General features: G+C 38.8%; 1 protein-coding gene across 1 annotated transcript in view; it reads right to left on the bottom strand.

Annotated features, from left to right (window-relative positions):
• Window positions 1–20675, bottom strand: part of LRGUK (leucine rich repeats and guanylate kinase domain containing) — a 103463-nt gene that overhangs the window by 59693 nt on the left and 23095 nt on the right. Inside the window, exons 6-10 of the mRNA XM_069586987.1 lie at window positions 14081–14205; window positions 9603–9746; window positions 5088–5168; window positions 3443–3529; window positions 2023–2129 (exon numbers count right to left, since the gene is read on the bottom strand). Of these exons, the coding sequence (XP_069443088.1) occupies window positions 2023–2129; window positions 3443–3529; window positions 5088–5168; window positions 9603–9746; window positions 14081–14205 (544 nt within the window). The remainder of the gene's footprint in view (window positions 1–2022; window positions 2130–3442; window positions 3530–5087; window positions 5169–9602; window positions 9747–14080; window positions 14206–20675) is intronic.

Genomic DNA, 20675 nt, shown 5'->3' with positions numbered 1-20675 from the left:
GGATGGACAGAAAAAAGAATCAGTAGATGGATCGATGAATGGACGGAAGGAAGGAGAGAGGGAGAGAAGGAAGGAAATCCATTCCTAGCTTCTGTCCACTAAAACACCTACAAAACAATGACCAACCCAGTGGTCAAGACTGTCTCTAGTGCCCACATTGTGATTGGGAAATACCATTTCTCACTAAAACGAACTAGGGCTTCTTGGAGAAATGGCTGATTTCAGAGTTTGGACAAGGCTTGGACAACACCAGTCTAGAGAACCCTGTCATATGAGAGAGCAAGAAAGCCATCACTGACTACCAGGCCAGGGTCAAGACAATATGCAAAATCCATTTTCATATTGGATCCTTACTTCAGTCTTGCCAGGAGAGAGGACAGTGATTCCCTGGTATCACAGCCTACAAGTTCCAAGAGAAAGAGTCAGGGTTTCTTTCCTAGAGGTTGACTTCTGGGGCTGCCAGGGAGCTGTGTCCCAACCCAGGGTGGGAAGGACATGGCATGCCTCCTCCTGCCTCCATGAGCTTTACATCATGAACACTGCTCCATCCCGGGGCATCCAGGGTGGCTTGGCCATTTGCTATTCTCTGACAGCCAGAAATGATCAAGAAATGTGTGTTTATCAGACACTGCTGTAAATTTGCTTGATACATATTGTTATATAAATGTACCCTAAAGCATGAAACAACTAGCAATCTCATAAACTAGAAAAAGAAATACAATGAGGACAATAAATGCCCTTCTTTTAAATCAAATGTGCTTTTCCAGATGTATGCAAATAAATGATAAATCATTTCACCTAGAGGGCTACCATAAATATATAAAACTGTCAACGTCTACATGATTAAATTACATGTAAAAAATCATGTCCTGGATGCAAAATAAAACATTTTCTCTCTGTGGGAAACCAACCGGGTGAAGTACAGGAGCAGACCACATGAAGAAGAGAAGCCATTTATAACCCAGAGATTTTACCAGTATTTTTAAAATGCCTTTGGGTACTGATAGAAATTCTGTATTATACTTATAGTGTCAATGGCCATCTGCTTCAACAGAGTGTTTAAAAAGAAATGGAGAAATTGTGGTAAATCTGTCTTCGAACTTAGAGGTGAGGGTCTCTATTCCTGTGTTCAGCCAAGCTGGGTGACTCCTCCCTGTGGGGTTGATTGCAGCTCAGTGCAACCCCTGGAAAGGCTGTTTTGGTTTCCCTTCAGCGAGCAGGGACTCTAGGGACTCTCTAATACAGAAGCTGTGGTCACGGTTGCTCTTTGGCAGGGGTTTCTAGCATCCACTCACAGCTAAGGAAAAACTGTCAGTGGATAGAGACCATCACAGTTCTCTGCTGATGAGACGAGGGTCTGAGGTTCTCTCCTATAGCAGGTATATCGGCAAACTTTTTTTCTTTTTTTATTTCACCATCCTATGTCACAGGCTTCCCTGGTAGTAGCTCAATTGGTAAAGAATCTGCCTGCAGTGAGGGAGACCACAGTTCGATCCCTGGGTCGGGAAGCTCCCCTGGAGAAGGGATAGGCTACCCACTCCAGTATTCTTGGGCTTCCGCGGTGACTCAGCTGGTAAAGCATCCACCTACAATGTGGGAGACCTGGGTTCAATCCCTGGGTTGGGAAGATCCCCTGGAGAAGGGAACAGCTACCCACTCCAGTATTCTGGCCTGGAGAATTCCATGGACTGTATAGTCCATGGGGGTCACAAAGAGTTGGACATGACTGAGTGACTTTCACTACCATGTCACAGGCTAGCCACCATTCAAGAGTCCAGATGAAAGAGAGAAGTTGAATCCACTTATCGCCACACTTGGGAAAATGCCAACAAGGGAGTCCCATGTTTGAACATGTGATGATGAGCTGCTATATCTGAGGCAACACAGCCTGTCAAATGAAGACCCGATCCCTTCCTCAGAGAGGTGAGAAAGCAATGGGTCACAAGAGAGATGGCTAGGGCAATGAGGAGGTTGTCCTGTGCTGACCACCCCAAGTGCCACCCAGGGCATCTCTCAGAATACCTGTCAAAGATCCTCTGTGGCTGCATCACGCTGTTGACCACGTGGGTCATGTGGTCTTGGGCCGCGACCACTTCCGGGGGAGGGTTGTATTTATTCACGGCCGAGATCTTTTCCAGAATTAGAAATGCAAAGGGGAAAAAAAAATTCATTGTGCAAGAAAGATAAGACTTTCTTTACTGAAATGTTCTAGACATGCAACCAGGAATCTGCGTTCACATCTACTCTAGCTTTCCTAAAACCTAAAGAATGATAATTATTTTAAAATATTGAACTGGAACCCCTTGGTCACCTATTTCTTTATATTTTCTGGTTTGGGAGGGAAAAGGCAAAAAAAAAAAAAAACCCTCAAAAGTTTAAGATTACCTTTAATACAGTAAATGTTTCAACTTTTAGTAAGAGAAGAAGTTATAAAATTCTTAGTTCTAGATTCCAGGTAGCTGTTATTGTAGAAGTTTTCCTCCTGCCATCATACCAAGAACTATTCGTATTGTCTCAAATTCTACTAAACCTCCTTCTCTTTTCCAAAGATACAGGCCTTTTCCTCATGACAGACAGCTGTCTGTTCCCCAGCTTTGCTATCACTCTAAACACAGTATACTTGTCTACCACATCTTTATCTAATGTGTGGTTTTGAATGTTATCCCCTTTGCAAAACATTAAAGGGAAAGAGAAATCTAATAAGCGCCTCTGAGTGTGAGAATAAGAACAGACCAGCATCTATAACTATTTTTAACCAAGATTTCAGAAAGGCATTTATGAACTGGAATATATCTGCCTCTCTGCATATTTATACCTGCTTTTTCACTCCTATCTCAAATTTGCATCGGATGTAAGAAACCCCTCATTAGTGGAGATTTCAGCTGACACCTGTCACGACAGCATGACAAATTGGCTACCATAGGTATGGTGTGGGGAAGCAGGTGCTAGCATTCAAGGTCTGGTTACTCTCAAGTTGTGTGTCCAGAAAAGAATCATTATCTTAAAGAGGAGAATAAAGGATTTAAAACACCAGAGTAGCGATCTGAGTCCTTTACAGTGATGTGGTAGAATGACATTGTAATGCATTTCATTATTAAGTGAAGATCTAGACGAACACAGAATCACACAACCCCCACATATGATAATTTTCCAAACTTGTAGTCAGCCTTACGGCTGCCAGCCTAGGTACATGCAGGCTGCTTCAGTCTCCCAAGGCCAGTCTCCTTACTGTACCAAAAGCAGGCCTTTCACTGCCTTTGTGTTGACGCTCAGCTCTGCAGAGGGTCAAACAACTAGACTCTAGGACAAGGAAATGCTCCTTAAATAAATAATGAATGAGCATACTGTTATATGCTCATTTCTGGATTGCAATGGTCCTGCAGCAGACGGCATGAGCTTTTGAACCTATCAACTCATAAACACGTGAAATATGACTATATACCTTTTCGTCCACTTTAATCTTCTTCTGATCCAATTCTGTTAATCGAAGTAGCATAAAAATGACGAAGGACCAATAGTCAGGCTTTTCCTGTTTAAAATATCAAGAGGGTTATTTTGTTGCCTTCCTTTCCCCAAATTAATAAGCAGTAGCAGTCTGCTTTCACGAGCAAGGCCTTTTACCCACGAACGCTGTCATTCACACTCACACACTAGGTCTTTACATTTTCACAACTGCGGTCCCCTTATATTAACAACTCAAATGCAGGCTCTGCCTTGTAACTTATAAAGCTTTTCAAATGTGTGATCTTGTCGATCTCCCTGTGAGATAAGCAGGACAAACCTGATTATCTTCATCTCTAGAGAGAAAAACACCTAAGGCTCAGGGAGGTGAAGTATTTCATCTCATGTTCCATGGCCAGTGACTGAAACCCTATCTTCTAACTTAAAGGAGTTTCATTATTATAATAGTAGCAGTCCTTATTATTAATTCCTCATTATTTCTTTGTGTTGTTTTATATTAATTTTGTATCATTAATTACGAATTTGTTTTACAATAATAAAATGATATTCATTTATAGAACAATTCCCTTAATACTCTATCATCTGCTGTGTTAGGATTATCTGCTTTTTAGAAACATAATTAGTTATGTCGTATCAAGAAGCTAGGTCTCTTTGAAGGCAAAGATATTAAGTGGGTGATGCATTTTGCAGATGAGAATACACACGAAAGGAATATACAATGGCATCTTTTGTGTACTTCAAAGTGCATATGTGGGAGGGGTTTATAAGTAAATGAGGTAACATGTGTGAAAGGGTCTGTGCTCTTTATGAGTCTGGAACTGGGAGGGATGGCCACTTTAAACCCCTTCCTCTCCAGGGATGCTTTTACATTGTCTGCCACTATTCCCATACCAAGCACTGTTTTTACTCTCAGACTGTACTTTTCATTTTTCATTTTGATTTTTTGCCTGCCTAGTTATGTTTCTCAAGTCATACACGCACAAAGAAAGGTACTCAGAGATACATACAAATTCAAGAATCTACGGCAGAGTGAGCGAAGGATATAGATTCAAAGGGGAATGAATGACATTTGCACAAAAAGGGAGGGAAACAGAGTTGAGCAGAAAGGATCTATCATTGGCGACAAAAAAGAGAAGATCCAGAAAAAAGAAAAAGTCTGGATATTTGATATCCAAAGGTGAAGAATCACCAGGAAATATATGATTTTTTCCTATAATCATTTTACAATGCCAGTTTTACAGCAATCCCCAGGATAATTTCTTTAGGTGCCTAATCTTAGACTTCTCCCTGATATAAAATAGGAGCCACATTCCATCTACGCCTCAGGCATTCTTGCACTAAAAAGACATTGCTCTATAATCTCAATAGCTCCCTCTCGATAATCTTTATTACCACGTGGATGAGTCACAAATGGTCATACAGAGTAGACAACTAATATTCAATTTCAGGCTTTACCTGCACTGATGGTAGAGCACAGGTGTGACTTTGCTTACCCTTCTAATAGAGAATGGTGATAAACACACTGTATTCACATTCTTCATGTTCTATCAAAAGTATTTCATAAAGAAGAATTCCAAGAATGTTCTTATCCCTACCTCCCACCCCCAAAACAAAGGACGTCTTACCCGAATTGGATTTCTCAGAAGATTGAGAACTCGAAGGAGAGGTAGGTTTTCAATGTATTCTATTTCACCCAGCTCAGCAATCTGCTTAACCGAAAAACAAACACACACACATAGAAAACATTATCAACAGGCTAAATATACCAAGACAACAGAGAACATAATACAAGAGGAGCTACTTCGGATCCTTTAAACTCAACTTATTTTAAAAACTCAGTTCAGTTCAGTCGCTCAGTCGTGTCCGACTCTGCGACCCCATGAATCGCAGCACGCCAGGCCTCCCTGTCCATCACCATCTCCCGGAGTTCACTCAGACCCATGTCCATCGAGTCTGTGATGCCATCCAGCCATCTCATCCTCGGTCGTCCCCTTCTCCTCCTGCCCCCAATCTCTCCCAGCACCAGAGTCTTTTCCAATGATCAACTCTTCACATGAGGTGGCCAAAGTACTGGAGCTTCAGCTTTAGCATCATTCCTTCCAAAGAAATGCTCAAACTACCACACAATTGCACTCATCTCACATGCTAGTAAAGTAATGCTCAAAATTCTCCAAGCCAGGCTTCAGCAATACCTGAACCATGAACTCCCTGATGTTCAAGCTGGTTTTAGAAAAGGCAGAGGAACCAGAGATCAAATTGCCAACATCCGCTGGATCATGGAAAAAGCAAGAGAGTTCCAGAAAAACATCTATTTCTGCTTTATTGACTATGCCAAAGCCTTTGACTGTGTGGATCACAATCAACTGTGGAAAATTCTGAAAGAGATGGGAATCCCAGACCACCTAACCTGCCTCTTGAGAAATCTGTATGCAGGTCAGGAAGCAACAGTTAGAACTGGACATGGAACAACAGACTGGTTCCAAATAGGAAAAGGAGTACGTCAAGGCTGTATATTGTCACCCTGCTTATTTAACTTCTATGCAGAGTACATCATCAGAAACGCTGGACTGGAAGAAGCACAAGCTGGAATCAAGATGGCCGGGAGAAATATCAATAACCTCAGATATGCAGATGACACCACCCTTATGGCAGAAAGTGAAGAGGAGCTAAAAAGCCTCTTGATGAAAGTGAAAGAGGAGAGTGAAAAAGTTGGCTTAAATCTCAACATTCAGAAAACGAAGATCATGGCATCTGGTCCCATCACTTCATGGGAAATAGATGGCGAAACAGTGGAAACAGTGTCAGACTTTATTTTGGGGTCTCCAAAATCACTGCAGATGGTGACTGCAGCCATGAAATTAAAAGACGCTTACTCCTTGGAAGAAAAGTTATGACCAACCTAGATAGCATATTCAAAAACAGAGACATTTAAAAAATTGCTCTTGTGGATATCTAGCCTTTCAATAAGAATTCCATAAAGTCACACAGAACAAGGGAATTACTGGGTGTTCCTTCAATAAATGTAAACTCACAGCCACATTTTCTTTTCTCCCCTCTGGACAGAGAACAGTGAGGTAGAGAGATGTTCCTCATCTCATCCATATTTAAGGCAGGAATAAAATAGTATGTAGAAACAGAGAAAATGCAAAAAAGGTATGCATGGGCTACGTGGCTCTCCCCATCACTCATCCTGTCTAGCATTCAGTTCCCCAGTCCCCGTCCCCATCACTGCTTCTGCTGGTTATTGTGGTTATTTGTGACTGGGGAAGCCTTCTTACTGCACATAGCTCTATCATTTTATCAATGAGGTCATTGTTTTAAGAAAAGATAAAAATGGCAAGTTGTATGACATATTTCTTGACGTCAATGTTACATGACTTCACCTGAAAACTCTTTGCTAAACTATACATTTATGAGTTATACATAACTCTTGAGAAGACTCTCAAGAATCTTCTCCAACAACATGGATTGAAAGCAACAATTCTTCGGCTGTGTAGATCACAACAAACTGTGGAAAATTCTTAAAGAGATGGGAATACCAGACCACCTTACCTGCCTCCTGAGAAACCAGTATGTAGATCAAGAAGCAATAGTTAGAACCAGACATGGAACCATGTATTGGTTCAAAATTGGGAAAGGAGTACATCAAGGCTGTATATTGTCACCCTGATTATTTAACTTATATGGAGAGTATGGCATGCAAAATGCCAGAGTGGATGAAGTACAAGCTAGAATCAAGACTGCCAGGAGAAATATTAATAACCTCAGACAGGCAGATGACATCACCCTTATGGCAGAAAGCGAAGAGGAGCTAAAGAGCCTCTAGGTGAAGATGAAAGAGGAGAGTGAAAAAGCTGGCTTAAAGCTCAACATTCAAACAACTAAGATCATGGCATCTGGTCCCATCACTTCATGGTAAATAGATGGGGAAACAATGGAAATATTGACAGACTTTATTTTGGAGAGCTCAAAAATCACTGCAGATGGTGACTGCAGCCATGAAATTAAAAGACACTTGCTCCTTGCAAGAAAAGCTATGACTAAACTAGACAGCATATTAAAAAAGCAGAGACATTACTTTGCCAACAAAGGTCTGTCTAGTCAAGGCTATGGTTTTTCCAGTAGTCATGTATGTATGTGAGAGTTGGGAGTATAAAGAAAGCTGAGCACTGAAGAAATACATTTGAATTGAGGTATTGGAGAAGACTCTCGGGAGTCCCTTGGACTGCAAGGAGATCCAACCAGTCCATCCTAAAGGAGATCAGTCCTGGGTGTTCACTGGAAAGACTGATTCTGAAGCTGAAGCTCCAATACTTTGGCCACCTGATGCGAAGAACTCACTCACTGGAAAAGACCCTGATGCTGGGAAAGATTGAAGGCAGGAGGAGAAGAGGATGACAGGATGAGATGGTTGGGGTGCGTCACTGACTCGATGGACATGAGTTTGAGCAAGCTGCAGGAGATGGTTAAGGACAGGGAAGTCTGGCGTTCTGCAGTCCATGGGGCCGCAAAGTCGGACACGACTGAGTGACTGAACAACAACAACCACAAAACCATATGAAGAGATTTGGAACCTGGTCTTATGACTTCTTAGGTCTTATGACATCTTAAGTCTAATGACTTTATGAAGTCTTTGACTTTATACGACATATGGGACAGTGAACAAACGAATTAACCCTAGAAGTCGACAATTTAATATGCAAGACACATAAAAATGAGGAGGAACAGTTTTTCCTTTTATTAAAAATCCACTCTTGCCAGTCCTTAAGACTGTCTTTTTTTTATTTCTTTGGAAGGAATGATGCTAAAGCTAAAACTCCAGTACTTTGGCCACCTCATGCGAAGAGTTGACTCATTGGAAAAGACTTTGATGCTGGGAGGGATTGGGGGCAGGAGGAGAAGGGGACGACAGAGGACGAGATGGCTGGATGGCATCACGGACTCGACGGACGCGAGTCTGAGTGAACTCCGGGAGTTGGTGATGGACAGGGAGGCCTGGCGTGCTGCAATTCATGGGGTCACAAGGAGTCGGACACGACTGAGCGACTGAACTGAACTGAACTGAATGGAAGCTCACTGGAGAAAGAGTCATTGGATCTAGCTAATGAGCACCGTTACAGCTGAACAGAGAAATGTCTCCTCAGAAATGCATCTTACCCCAGATAGTCTCTATGTCTCTTTTAGGGTCAGGCAGACTTTTTTTTCAAGAAGTAAATAATCAACTTACTTGTGAGATCTTTCCCAAAAATACAACAAAGTACTCAAGATAAATAAAATCACAATGTAGATCTTCTTGACAAGAAGTGAGCTACAGGTACCAACTGAATATATCATTATTAGGAGCACACATGCCTTATTAAAAATAAAATATAATTCAGAGTGAAAGCCAATTGATATACTTTGTGAAGTAATGTGTGCATTAAGCCAGAATGGAAACTAAATAAGTCTAGTCTCCAAATTTATCCAAGTTGCAAACATAGGCTATTGTTACAAATAAAAAAAAGTGAAGTCGCTCAGTCATATCCAGCCCTTTGCAACCCCATGGACTGTAGCCTACCAGGCTCCTCCATCCATGGGATTTTCCAGGCAAGAGTACTGGAGTGGGTTGCCACTTCCTTCTCCAGGGGATCTTCCTGACCCAGGGATTGAACCCAGGTCTCCCGCACTGCAGGCAGACACCTTACAACCCAGGTCTCCCACATTGCAGGCAGACGCTTTACCGTCCGAGCCACCAGGGAAGTTCTGACAATTTACTTCCTGTGTCTCTTCTCATTAAATGGAGGCAATACCAGCCTGAGGCTATTCTCTTGGCTCCAGTTTCCCTGCTCTGACGTGTCAGACATTCCTAATGCAATCTTTCTACCCCAAATTTCACATGAACATATCTATTTCACAAAGTCATGTTCACTTAGTTGCAGTTTAAACCTTAAAAATAATGAAATTAGGAATGTTTAAATGCTAAGAATCACTATTTATATATTAAAAAAAAAAAAAAAGTCCTTCACCTATTGCTCCAGGAGGCTTTCTAGAATATTTCTGAGCTGGCATTGAATGTGATAGCACTTGAGACATTAATAATGGGTCCTAATATGTCCTGTTATGTAGACACTAAAACCAAGACATGTAAAGTATGACATTACCTTATTATCCTCGAGGTTGATCACTTCCAAGAAATCATGACCCCCTAAGCCTTGGAGGCTACTGATCTGATTCTGGCTCAGATCGAGGATCTGCAGGACTCTTAGGTCATCCAAACCTGTGATCTTCTCAATCTGGTTATTGCTCTAAAATTGATAAAAATACACTTAATGTCCTAAAGAGAAAATTGCAGTGACAAGTTTTCATTCTGGGTACACTGCCTCAAACCACTTAAAATCAGTAAGACATTCTTGTCTCCCTCCATTCCCATCATTCACCTCCCTAAACACATATACATACATCATAGAAAGAAATCATGGTATTTCAGCTGGAAGACTCAGAACATAATATTTTTTGCTACAGATAAGCAGATGAATGTTCATAAGAACATTGTTCAATAGGAACAATAAAAGCTAGGCAGTGTAAAATTTGGACATTGCTAACCTCAAGCCTAATGGCAGCATGACTCCATGCTCCTCTTTAGAAATATAAATTTAACAACAATTCTTTCATGGCCATTTTAACAAACCACTTGAATACTACAACTCCCACATATACTCTGTCTTCAGAAATATTCTGAATATAATCACTTCATATCACAAAGTTTGTGGTAGTCTGATATATGCTTCTGCTTATTCATGCTCTTGGTACCTTTCTCTCCTCTTGGATCCAGGCTGCACCTATGATATGCCTTAACCCAAAGAATATGGCACAAGTGTCCTAGTTACAAATTCTAAGACTTAAGAAGGCGTGGCATTGGCTCCTTTTGTGTCTTGGAGCCCTGAGCTGCCATGTAAGAACTCTAGCTCCTCTAGAAAGAATCTGCGGAGGTGTTAAACAGAGAGGAGCCCTGAGACTAGAGAGAGAGAAGAAACTCAGCTATTGCAGCATCTCAGCGGAGCCCAGCCCCCAGTCAATCTGCTAGCTGTTCACGGCAAGACCAGCAGAACCACCCAGCTGAGCCCAGCTCAGATTACAGAACCGCAAAATAACAAAATGGTTAACTAATAGAATTTCTCAGCACCACTACATTTTGGGGTGGCATGCTCTAGAACAATACACACACGAACTAAGTTCTTAAATAATTCACACATGAACATCTTCTTAGACAACACCATGAAACAGAGAAAGATATAAGACTTAAATGGTGTTCTCTTTTCCAACCCCCATGAAACCATAACACAAATTATGGTGGTAACAACAATTTGCATTTTCTTGTACATTTCCCAACACACGCAAAATTCCTTGGGCTCATTAGTCTTTGAAGTATAAGAAAATGTCCCAGTAAAGCTAAATTCTGAGTTGAGAATCACAATAAAGACTAATTTTGAGGTTTCTACTAATGCCATGTTATACCCATCCTTAAACTTTTAAAACTTTTACTGAGGACCTTATAACTAAAAAATTTTAGTATTCTCTACCACCTATAATATTTTTCCTGGTACATGCTTCCTGATACATTTAATAGTAAGAGCTCATTTTCACCCAATTTTTCATAAGATTTCACTTTAATAATGAGCAAGATTTATATTCATTAATATAATTTTATGGTTCTTTAAAATATATTAATAAACTGTTGATAATCTATAAAGCTAGATGATAGTACGTGGGGATTCATTAAACTATTCCCTTTATTTTTATATATGTCTGAAAAATCCCATAATGAGAAGGAAGAATACTAATGACCCCATTTGCCTAAGCCAAATTTCCTACTGTTCAAAAAAGTTCTAGAAACAGTAATAGAAAAAGGAAAGGAAAAAACTATACTGAACATAATATCCATATTAATTTAACTTATTGAAATAGGGCCTCAATATCCTATTTAAAATACACCCACATATCAAATTTACATACATAATACACTTCTTCCTAAAGACTTTTGATGTGCCATCGATGTGGAAGATAAACTGTAATTCTTTTTTAGTGTGTCTCTGATGGCTTTCAAAGTGGTAGATGCCCAAGAGCAGAGTAAGGCACAGAAATGTTTAATTGGATAGTCTATGGTCATAGGAGAAAGCAGAACTTGAGAAATATGTCAAATCAGAATTTGAGTTGAAAGTCATCTAGTCAAATCTTTTATCCAGTGATGAAAAACTGATACGTCTCTCCTCAAAGCACATGGCCAGTTTCTGCAAGAACAGTTCTTCTTGCACTTTTCAGCATGTTGAGCAGGGAAAAGGGAGCAGTTAGAAACTAGTTTATTAAATAAATGAAATGAGAAATAGTCTCAATCTCCCAAGTTGGGAGGGGGAAAAAAAAACAAATGACGTTTACTGAGACACAATGATTTTTTGAAGTTTGGAATGGATCGTCCTTACTTGCAAAAGGAGGTGGCTGGCAGAACAGACCATGAGTGAACCACATTTTCCCTTAATATTTATTGTAAAAGTAGGGAATTAACAATTGGTTTGTATAGTGAATGGCTCTTTTTTTCCCTCTGAATTTATCTCAATAACGTGAATTACTTTCAGCAGTACAATTGTTTTACTGATATCACAATTCTTTTAAGAAGCATGAAAAACTATTGAAACAAATGAGTCTCATTTTATGTATTTTATTAATATATAGAAAAGAAAACTTTACCATTCTCAAACATTTTAAAGAAAATGAATGATGGAAAATTCTGTATTTTCTAGTTAATCTTGGATGATGGGAAAGGGAATGGGGAACAATCCCTCTAATCTACTTGTAGGAAAAGTAAGTTCTTTTATGCTTTTTCTAAAAGCTGCTTGAGATGAAACTGTCAACACAGTTTACTTATTCAGTTATTGAAACAAGGTCTTACGATAAAAGTGCTATGTGTTGTTATTCTTAATAACGAGCTGAATTCTCATTCCCTATGCGCAGCTGTATATCTCTTTCCACATACCATGCTCTACTTGAAGTGAACAGGATTGCAATGTAAAAAGATATATAAAGAAAAGCATAAAGTTGTAACAAGCTGCAAATTGAATAGAACATACTGCCAAGAATCCTTCAAATTATCATAATTTTAAAATGTGACTTTCTTTTATAATTTTTAAGTTTGCAATTTGACTTGCTGAAGTCATTTTCATTTACAGCTTTGCCACTGTGCCTTAGTGGACAGAAAATATGAAACTTCAGGGGAATAATTAAACTTTACCATGTCTCTACTGGCAGTCAGTAGTTTGCCCTCATCTAATTCACCGTAAGGAGTGAAGAGTCTTGAAAAAGCACTTCAGGCTTCAAGCTTGGGGAAAGAAAAATTAACACATAACCAACCACCAGCTGTCTGTGGTTAAACAAGACAGAAATAATGCATCACATCTGTAAAAAAAAATCTGCAGATAACCCAAGATGCCATCCTAAACAACAGTTAAACAATCTTCTGTGGGATAGTTAACATAAGAAATTAATAAATTACTAGTCTCATGGCTTAAAATCCTTGCCTATCCTGTGACAGATAAAATGAAGAACAGAAAAGCCATCTAAGGGTAGGAAGGAAGAAGAAAGACTCCTAGGTCATCCACAAACTACTTTATCAGCCCCCAAACTAGTGAGCTAGACTATTACTTCAAAAATACTGTATATATGGTTGGAACTAATATGATCCTGCTGATTTTTAAGTAAGTTGTCTATGTTTTCATTCAGTCACAGTCACAGAGCATGTCATATAGCTTAAGGATAGTGCTCTTCATGGGGAAAAAATTTAAAATATTAACATTCTGAAGGAAATTGTTCATTTATTCTCAGCCAGAGAGAATAAATGAACTTTATTTACTTATTCATTCATAATAAATTATGAATAAATTTATTCATAATTCTGGTTGTCTAGAATGGGAGACTAGCATATAGTGATATAAAAGGATTGCCAAAATTCAGTGCCCAGTGGTTCATTTGAAAGTAATGAAGGTTTTTTTTTTTTTTGCAATGACGCTTTAACTGCAATAAATATTACTCTTCTTTATGTTGTTTAGTCACTAAATCATTTCCGACTCTGCAACCCCATGGACAATAGCCTGCCAAGTTCCTCTGTTCAAGGCATTTCCCAGGCAAGAATACTGGAGTGAGTGCCATTTCCTTCTCCAGGGGATCTTCCCGACCCAGGGATCAAACCTGTGTCTCTTGCATTGGCAGGTGGATTCTTTACTGCTGAGCCACCAGGGAAGTCCAAATATTATGCTTAAATATGTTTAACTATTATTGCATTAATAATACATTATAAATATATTCTTAACAGGTGCTAAAAGTATGCCTTTCTTTCTCAGTGGTAAAGTCAGTCTTTTAAAAAATGGAATTTGTATACCAAGCTAGAAAATCATTTTATCTTAAGCATGAAATATTCATCAAACACACATAAACAAACCAGATATGAAAAGGAGCAAACAAAATGGAAGATCATGACATTTCATAAAGAAACTAGCTCTTTATAAAACTGAAAAATCCTGGCTATCATTCATATTGTCACTAAGACATTAATTAGTACTTCTATAAAGAATAATACTTTTGGTAGACTCACCAGACAAAGTATTTTGATTGGTAACATGCCTAAGCCGTTAATGGTTGTGATCTTGTTGTTGGCCAAACTAAGGTAGTTAAGACTGCTACACAGCTCTAGTCCACTGATTTCAGTTATCTCATTGCCTGTACACCACGACTATGTTTAAGGAAAATGTTACTGGAAACATTTTGAAGAAACAATGAATCAGTGTCAAATCATCATTAGAAAAATCAGACAACAGCATAAATAAAAAGTACTACATGCTCAATACAAAGCATGTCAAATCTTAAAATATTTTCTATATGTAAGCTAATACTTACATGGGGAAAACATCTGAAAAAGAATGGATGTATATATGTGTGTGTGTGTATGTATACGTATACTTTACATATATCGACTTAGCAACATACCTGATTCACTTTGCTGTACACCTGAAACTAACACATTATAAATTAACTATATGCAAATAAAAATTTTAAAAAAAAGAAAAAGAAAAGAAAGAAGTTAGTACTAGCACTACTTTTTTTTTTTTTACAGGAACAGCTTTTGAGTGCACTCAGTTGCATCTGTATTCATATGTGACTCATTTAATTGGTGAAGAAAAAACAATTAATCGCCAGAGTGAAACCACCAGGGTGGCTCAAAGCTGCCTCTTTGGCAGCATTTTTCCTTTGCTCCCTTAATGGTCTTCATAGGAAACTCTCGTACTTTCCTACAGGCAGAACTTCTGAATCCAGGGTTGTCCTGGGGAAGCACACGTGCTTTATCATCCCCATAACCGGGAAAACAGCCTGGGAGATAGCATCTGTAGAAAATGGGTCATCTGAGATGTCAACTGAGAAAATTTGGAGATGAACAGCTTTTGGGCAAATTTCCAGGACTTAATGTCATTATCCACCAAAGCTCAGTTTTCCTTCCCAAGTAGCCTAAGGCATCACCATTTTCTCAGCCAATTGTCATTTTCAGGGCGTCCAGTCATCACCAAGACCTGGCATTTTTTGCTTTAAAACATCTCTTTAAATATGCCGTTGTTTTTCATCCCCACCTTAATTCAGCTTTGGTACCAGTGCATACCTCTAACTTACATTTTTTCTTGTCTTCAAGTCATCTTACACCCTATAGTCAGGTTAAATTTTTTTCAAAATATTGACTGGATATCATGCTTCAATTAACAAACTCTTACAGGACGAATTCCAAAATCTTCACTCTGGCATTTAAGGCCGTTTACTTGAAGCAAAACCTATTTATTGAATTTCATCCCCATTATAATCCAGTGAGAATTCTCTAATTCTGCCAGGTCCATCTTCTTAATAGTTCAGGAATTTACATTTGACTTTTTTTTTTTTAATACTGCTTTCCTAATTATTTCTAAAATCTGCCCGTTCTTCAGGATTTAATTTAAAATTCCACTTTTTAAGTTTTCTCTTTCTTTTTTTTTTAACATTTGCTTTAGACTGGCATATTAAGCATTTCTTTTTGATGAATAGCCTCATTTCTCTACTTCTATTACTTTTTAATTACATAAATTAGTACGAGTGACAGATTTGGAGACCATATATTCACAACATACAGAGTAGACAAAGAATTAAGCATCTAGAAAATATAAAGATGACAATAGCCCAGTAGAAAATGGGGAAAGAAGATAATCAAGAAATTCTCAGAAGAGCAAATCCAAGTGGCTAACAATAACAGGGAAAAGGAAATGGTAAGCCACTCCAGTATTTTCGCCTGGGAAATCCTATGGATAGAGGGCTACAGTCCATGTGGTCACAACAGTCAGACACAACTTAGCAACTACACCACCACCACCACCATAAAAACATGAAAAGACACTCTGGTTCACCTGTAGTCAGGAGAAAGTAAATTAAGATGTTACTCTTTGCCTATCAGTTTGGTAAACATTTTTAAAGTTTTGAAGAATAGATTCTTTCATACCACTGAGTGAGAGGGTTCATTATGGTACAGCCTCTCTGGAGGCAGTCTGGCAGTGTTTATTATAACTGTAAATATCGGGGCAATTCCTATTCTTGGTATTCGCTCTAGACAAACTGTTTCTTCCTCAAAGCCTTTTCTGGTCAACTTTGAGTACCCCACCTATGGAGATCAATCTCAGAACCAACGAATGCTTTGAAGAGAAAGGAATAGACCATAAGTATCACAAAAACACACATTTTGCTTCATAATTATCTGTAGTTATCCTAACTCTATTACTTACTAGTTGTGTGACATAATTTCTCTCTGCTCAGACTTTTCATCTGTACAATGAAGATAACACCAGGTTGCCATGAAGCCCAAAAGTTAGATCATGAGGAAAAAAATTTAGAAAATAGGTGTGAATGAGTTGTACCAACTACCAAGTACCTCACACTTACAAGGCATGGTGTTATTGTTACTAAATTACAAGCAGATGACGCTAAGGACTCATATCCTCTGCCTCCTGGCCAACAGCACACGAACAAGGATCTGGGCCAGGATGGCTTCTGAAAGAACTAGGCCAGAGACACCTGTTGATTCAGAAACTAAAAGCAATGATGAGAAAATACTGCCAAACAAACTGGAAATTCCTCGATTTTCCTCACAGGTTCCAGATTCAATCCTTAGGTGGAAGCATAATTCTGCTTATTGTCAGCATGCATTTCAAAACCACTTTCAGAAAGCTTCCCGCCAGACTAGCTCTACAGACAGAGATTTATGCTCATAAACAGGATCCTTCTTTCTGCTTCCATTTTCTTTGAGCTGTTTAAATAATCACTCCATAGATGAATTAAAATATCCTTAGAGTAGCACTCTTGGGCAAGAAAAATTAAGCATGGAAAACTTCAAATGGACAACTGTTTCACTCTAGCCCAGGAAGCAATAGTCTCTTAAGAACTATTTCAGGAGCACTAGGGTCTTGGTAGCTCAGCCTCAGCAGAAATGAAGATACTCAGTTATGATGGAGAGTAAAACAAATGCTTGTCAGTGGCTGAGTCAGGAAGGATTCCCATGGGAAGCAGGCAGGAATTAGAAAACTAGAATATGGAGATCCAGAAACCGTCAAGAGATAATGGGAATTGAAAAGGAAAGCTTGTTGACTGTGTGTATAATGATTTTCCAAGACATGAGAGACTACATTCAGTTTACTCTCTAGCTTTGAATAGGAGAGAAAGTCATATATTATGAAATTAGTACTGCAAGGGCCAGAAGAAGGAGGAAAACAGATGCCCCCTGCAGTCACGGCCAGGGCTTCTACACTGGGGCAAAGGATGAGGAAGTGACTGAACATCTCTGCTGATAAATACCTCCATTTCACCAAAACTGTCTGTTTCCCAACTCTTCACTCTTCTTTAAATTTCAAGGAATTTCAAGCATTATAAATTACACCTGACCTTTGAAAAACAGGTTTGAAATTTATGGGACCACTTATACTTGAGTTGTTTTTTCTTTTTCACTAAATGCATACTGCAGTGATGCATCATCTATGGAGGCTGGTTGAATCCACTGATGCAGAACTGTGGCTAACAAAGAAGTTACTATAAAGTTCTGTGAAGATATTCAATTGCTCTGGGTTGGTCCCTAACTCTTACCATTATTCAAGGATCAAGTGCAATCATGTTCTTAAGTAAAGAGTACTTTTAACCGTGGTGTAAGTCTCCACTTCCACAGTTACATCATATGTGACTGTCAGCAATGACAACAGTCAGTATGCAGGACTGGTCCATCCAACGCTCTGAGTTCAGGAATAACTTTCTCTCTCCCATCTCATTTTCTTAACAACCTTCATGAAATGTTAGTTGCCCTTCCTCCTAACATTATTCTTTCACATTCTTTAATAGGTCTTGGGACTATTCAGTAAGAAGAAATATAATCACTTAAGTCATTAAAATGTTACAATGAAGTAGTTTACTAGCTTAATTCTCTTAGATATATTTCAATTTTAAAAGGCCACTATTAGGAGAAAGAGACTCAAAGAACTAAGAATCAACACACTACATCCTAACTCTAAAGTTTTATGATCCTATGAATAAATCTTTTACTGTGGAACGTTAGATCCTCATGGAGACTGAGTGAAGGAACCCAAAGGCACATAAGCATAACTTTCCAGCTAGGGAAAAGTCCAGCAATATATTTTTACATTTTGGTGATGCTGTCAGCAGTTCACAGTGCTTGACATGAATTATTCGCTACTCTGGTATTTGCTCTTATTCATTTGTCTACAATCATAAAATATGGGCCTGGTGTATAGAAAACAGTTACTAAGAAATAAGTAGGAAATCCATCACAATTCTCTTAGTGGAAAGAACCACAGTGATGGCTTTAATCAAAATCAATCCTGAAGGATGTATATCACCTTACCAGTGAAAAATGTTCTTCACTCTGAGAGTGAATCTCTTTAAGAAATGAAACGTGCATACACTTTAAATGGCTATGTGATAAAAGTAGTAATTATTCAATGAATTGCAACATGGGAAGAACAACGGAATTCAGAAGACTAGTCTTGGTTCAACCATTTACCAAATAATCTTGGACATGTCCTTGGGTCTTGGGCTTCACTCATAAAATAATAGCACTGAAGACAAAAAAGAAAAAAGAAAAGAAAAAAAATAAAATAAATAATGGCACTAGATGATCCCTAGAGTCCTGTCTAGATCTAAAAATTCTATGAATCAATTTTTCAAAATTTCCTGATTCTATAATCATAGAATAAATTCCAATGAACAATCAATTAGTATATATAGGTAAAGAATAAACTGCATCCTTTCTTAAACCTAAACAAATGTACTTATCCTTGGTAAAGTTTTTCTTCTTCCATTTTGGGGTGCTTATCAATTATCAGTTGCCCACCTACAAAGGACAAAATAGTATAATAAACTAAACAGTTAATATCATATAGCTAACATTAGAAGACTCTACACATGGACATCACCAGATGGTCAACACCGAAATCAGACTGATTATATTCTTTGCAGCCAAAGATGGAGAAGCTCTATACAGTCAACAAAAGCAAGACCAGGAACTGACTGTGGCTCAGATCATGAACTCCTTATTACCAAATTCAGACTTAAATTGAAGAAAGCAGGGAAAACCGTTAGACCATTCAGATATGACCTAAATCAAATCCCTTATGATTATACAGTGGAAGTGAGAAATAGATTTAAGGGCCTAGATCTGATAGATAAGAGTGCCTGATGAACTATGGAATGAGGTTCGTGACATTGTACAGGAGACAGGGATCAAGACCATCCCCATGGAAAAGAAATGCAAAAAAGCAAAATGGCTGTCTGAGGAGGCCTTACAAATAGCTGTGAAAAGAAGAGAAGTGAAAAAAAAGGAGAAAAGGAAAGATACAAGCATCTGAATGCAGAGTTCCAAAGAATAGCAAGAAGAGATAAAGTCTTCTTCAGCGATCAATGCAAAGAAATAGAGGAAAACAACAGAATGGGAAAGACTAGAGATCTCTTCAAGAAAATTACAGATACCAAGGGAATATTTCATGCAAAGATGGGCTCGATAAAGGACAGAAATGGTCTGGACCTAATAGAAGCAGAAGATATTAAGAAGAGGTGGCAAGAATACACAGAAGAACTGTACAAAAAAGATCTTCATGACCCAGATAATCATGATGGTGTGATCACTCACCTAGAGCCAGACATCCTGGAATGTGAAGTCAAGTGGGCCTTAGAAAGCATCACTATGAACAAAGCTAGTGGAGGTGATGGAATTCCAGTAGAGCTATTTCAAATCCTGAAAGATGATGCTGTGAAAGTGCTGCACTCAATATGCCAGCACATTTGGAAAACTCAGCAGTGGCCACAGGACTGGAAAAGGTCCATTTTCATTCCAATTCCAAAGAAAGGCAATGCAAAAGAATGCTCAAACTACCGCACAATTGCACTCATCTCACATGCTAGTAAAGTAATGCTCAAAATTCTCCAAGCCAGGCTTCAGCAATACCTGAACCATGAACTCCCTGATGTTCAAGCTGGTTTTAGAAAAGGCAGAGGAACCAGAGATCAAATTGCCAACATCCACTGGATCATGGAAAAAGCAAGAGAGTTCCAGAAACACATCTATTTCTGCTTTATTGACTATGCCAAAGCCTTTGACTGTGTGGATCACAATAAACTGTGGAAAATTCTGAAAGAGATGGGAATACCAGACCACCTGACCTGCCTCTTGAGAAATCTGTATACAGGTCAGGAAGCAACAGTTAAAACTGGACATGGAACAACAGACTGGTTCCAAATAGGAAAAGGAGTATGTCAAGGCTGTATATTGTCACCCTGCTTATTTAACTTCTATGCAGAGTACATCATCAGAAACGCTGGACTGGAAGAAGCACAAGCTGGAATCAAGATGGCCGGGAGAAATATCAATAACCTCAGATATGCAGATGACACCACCCTTATGGCAGAAAGTGAAGAGGAACTAAAAAGCCTCTTGATGAAAGTGAAAGAGGAGAGTGAAAAAGTTGGCTTAAAGCTCAACATTCAGAAAATGAAGATCATGGCATCTGGTCCCATCATTTCATGGCAAATAGATGGGGAAACAGTGGGAACAGTGTCAGACTTTATTTTGGGGGGCTCCAAAATCACTGCAGATGGTGATTTCAGCCATGAAATTAAAAGATGCT

This window comes from Ovis canadensis, chromosome 4 (genome assembly GCF_042477335.2).
Source record: "Ovis canadensis isolate MfBH-ARS-UI-01 breed Bighorn chromosome 4, ARS-UI_OviCan_v2, whole genome shotgun sequence".
NCBI classification, from domain to species: domain Eukaryota; kingdom Metazoa; phylum Chordata; class Mammalia; order Artiodactyla; family Bovidae; genus Ovis; species Ovis canadensis.
The sequence above is the reverse complement of the archived record's forward strand: the minus strand, read 5'-3'. Positions and strand labels throughout refer to the sequence as shown.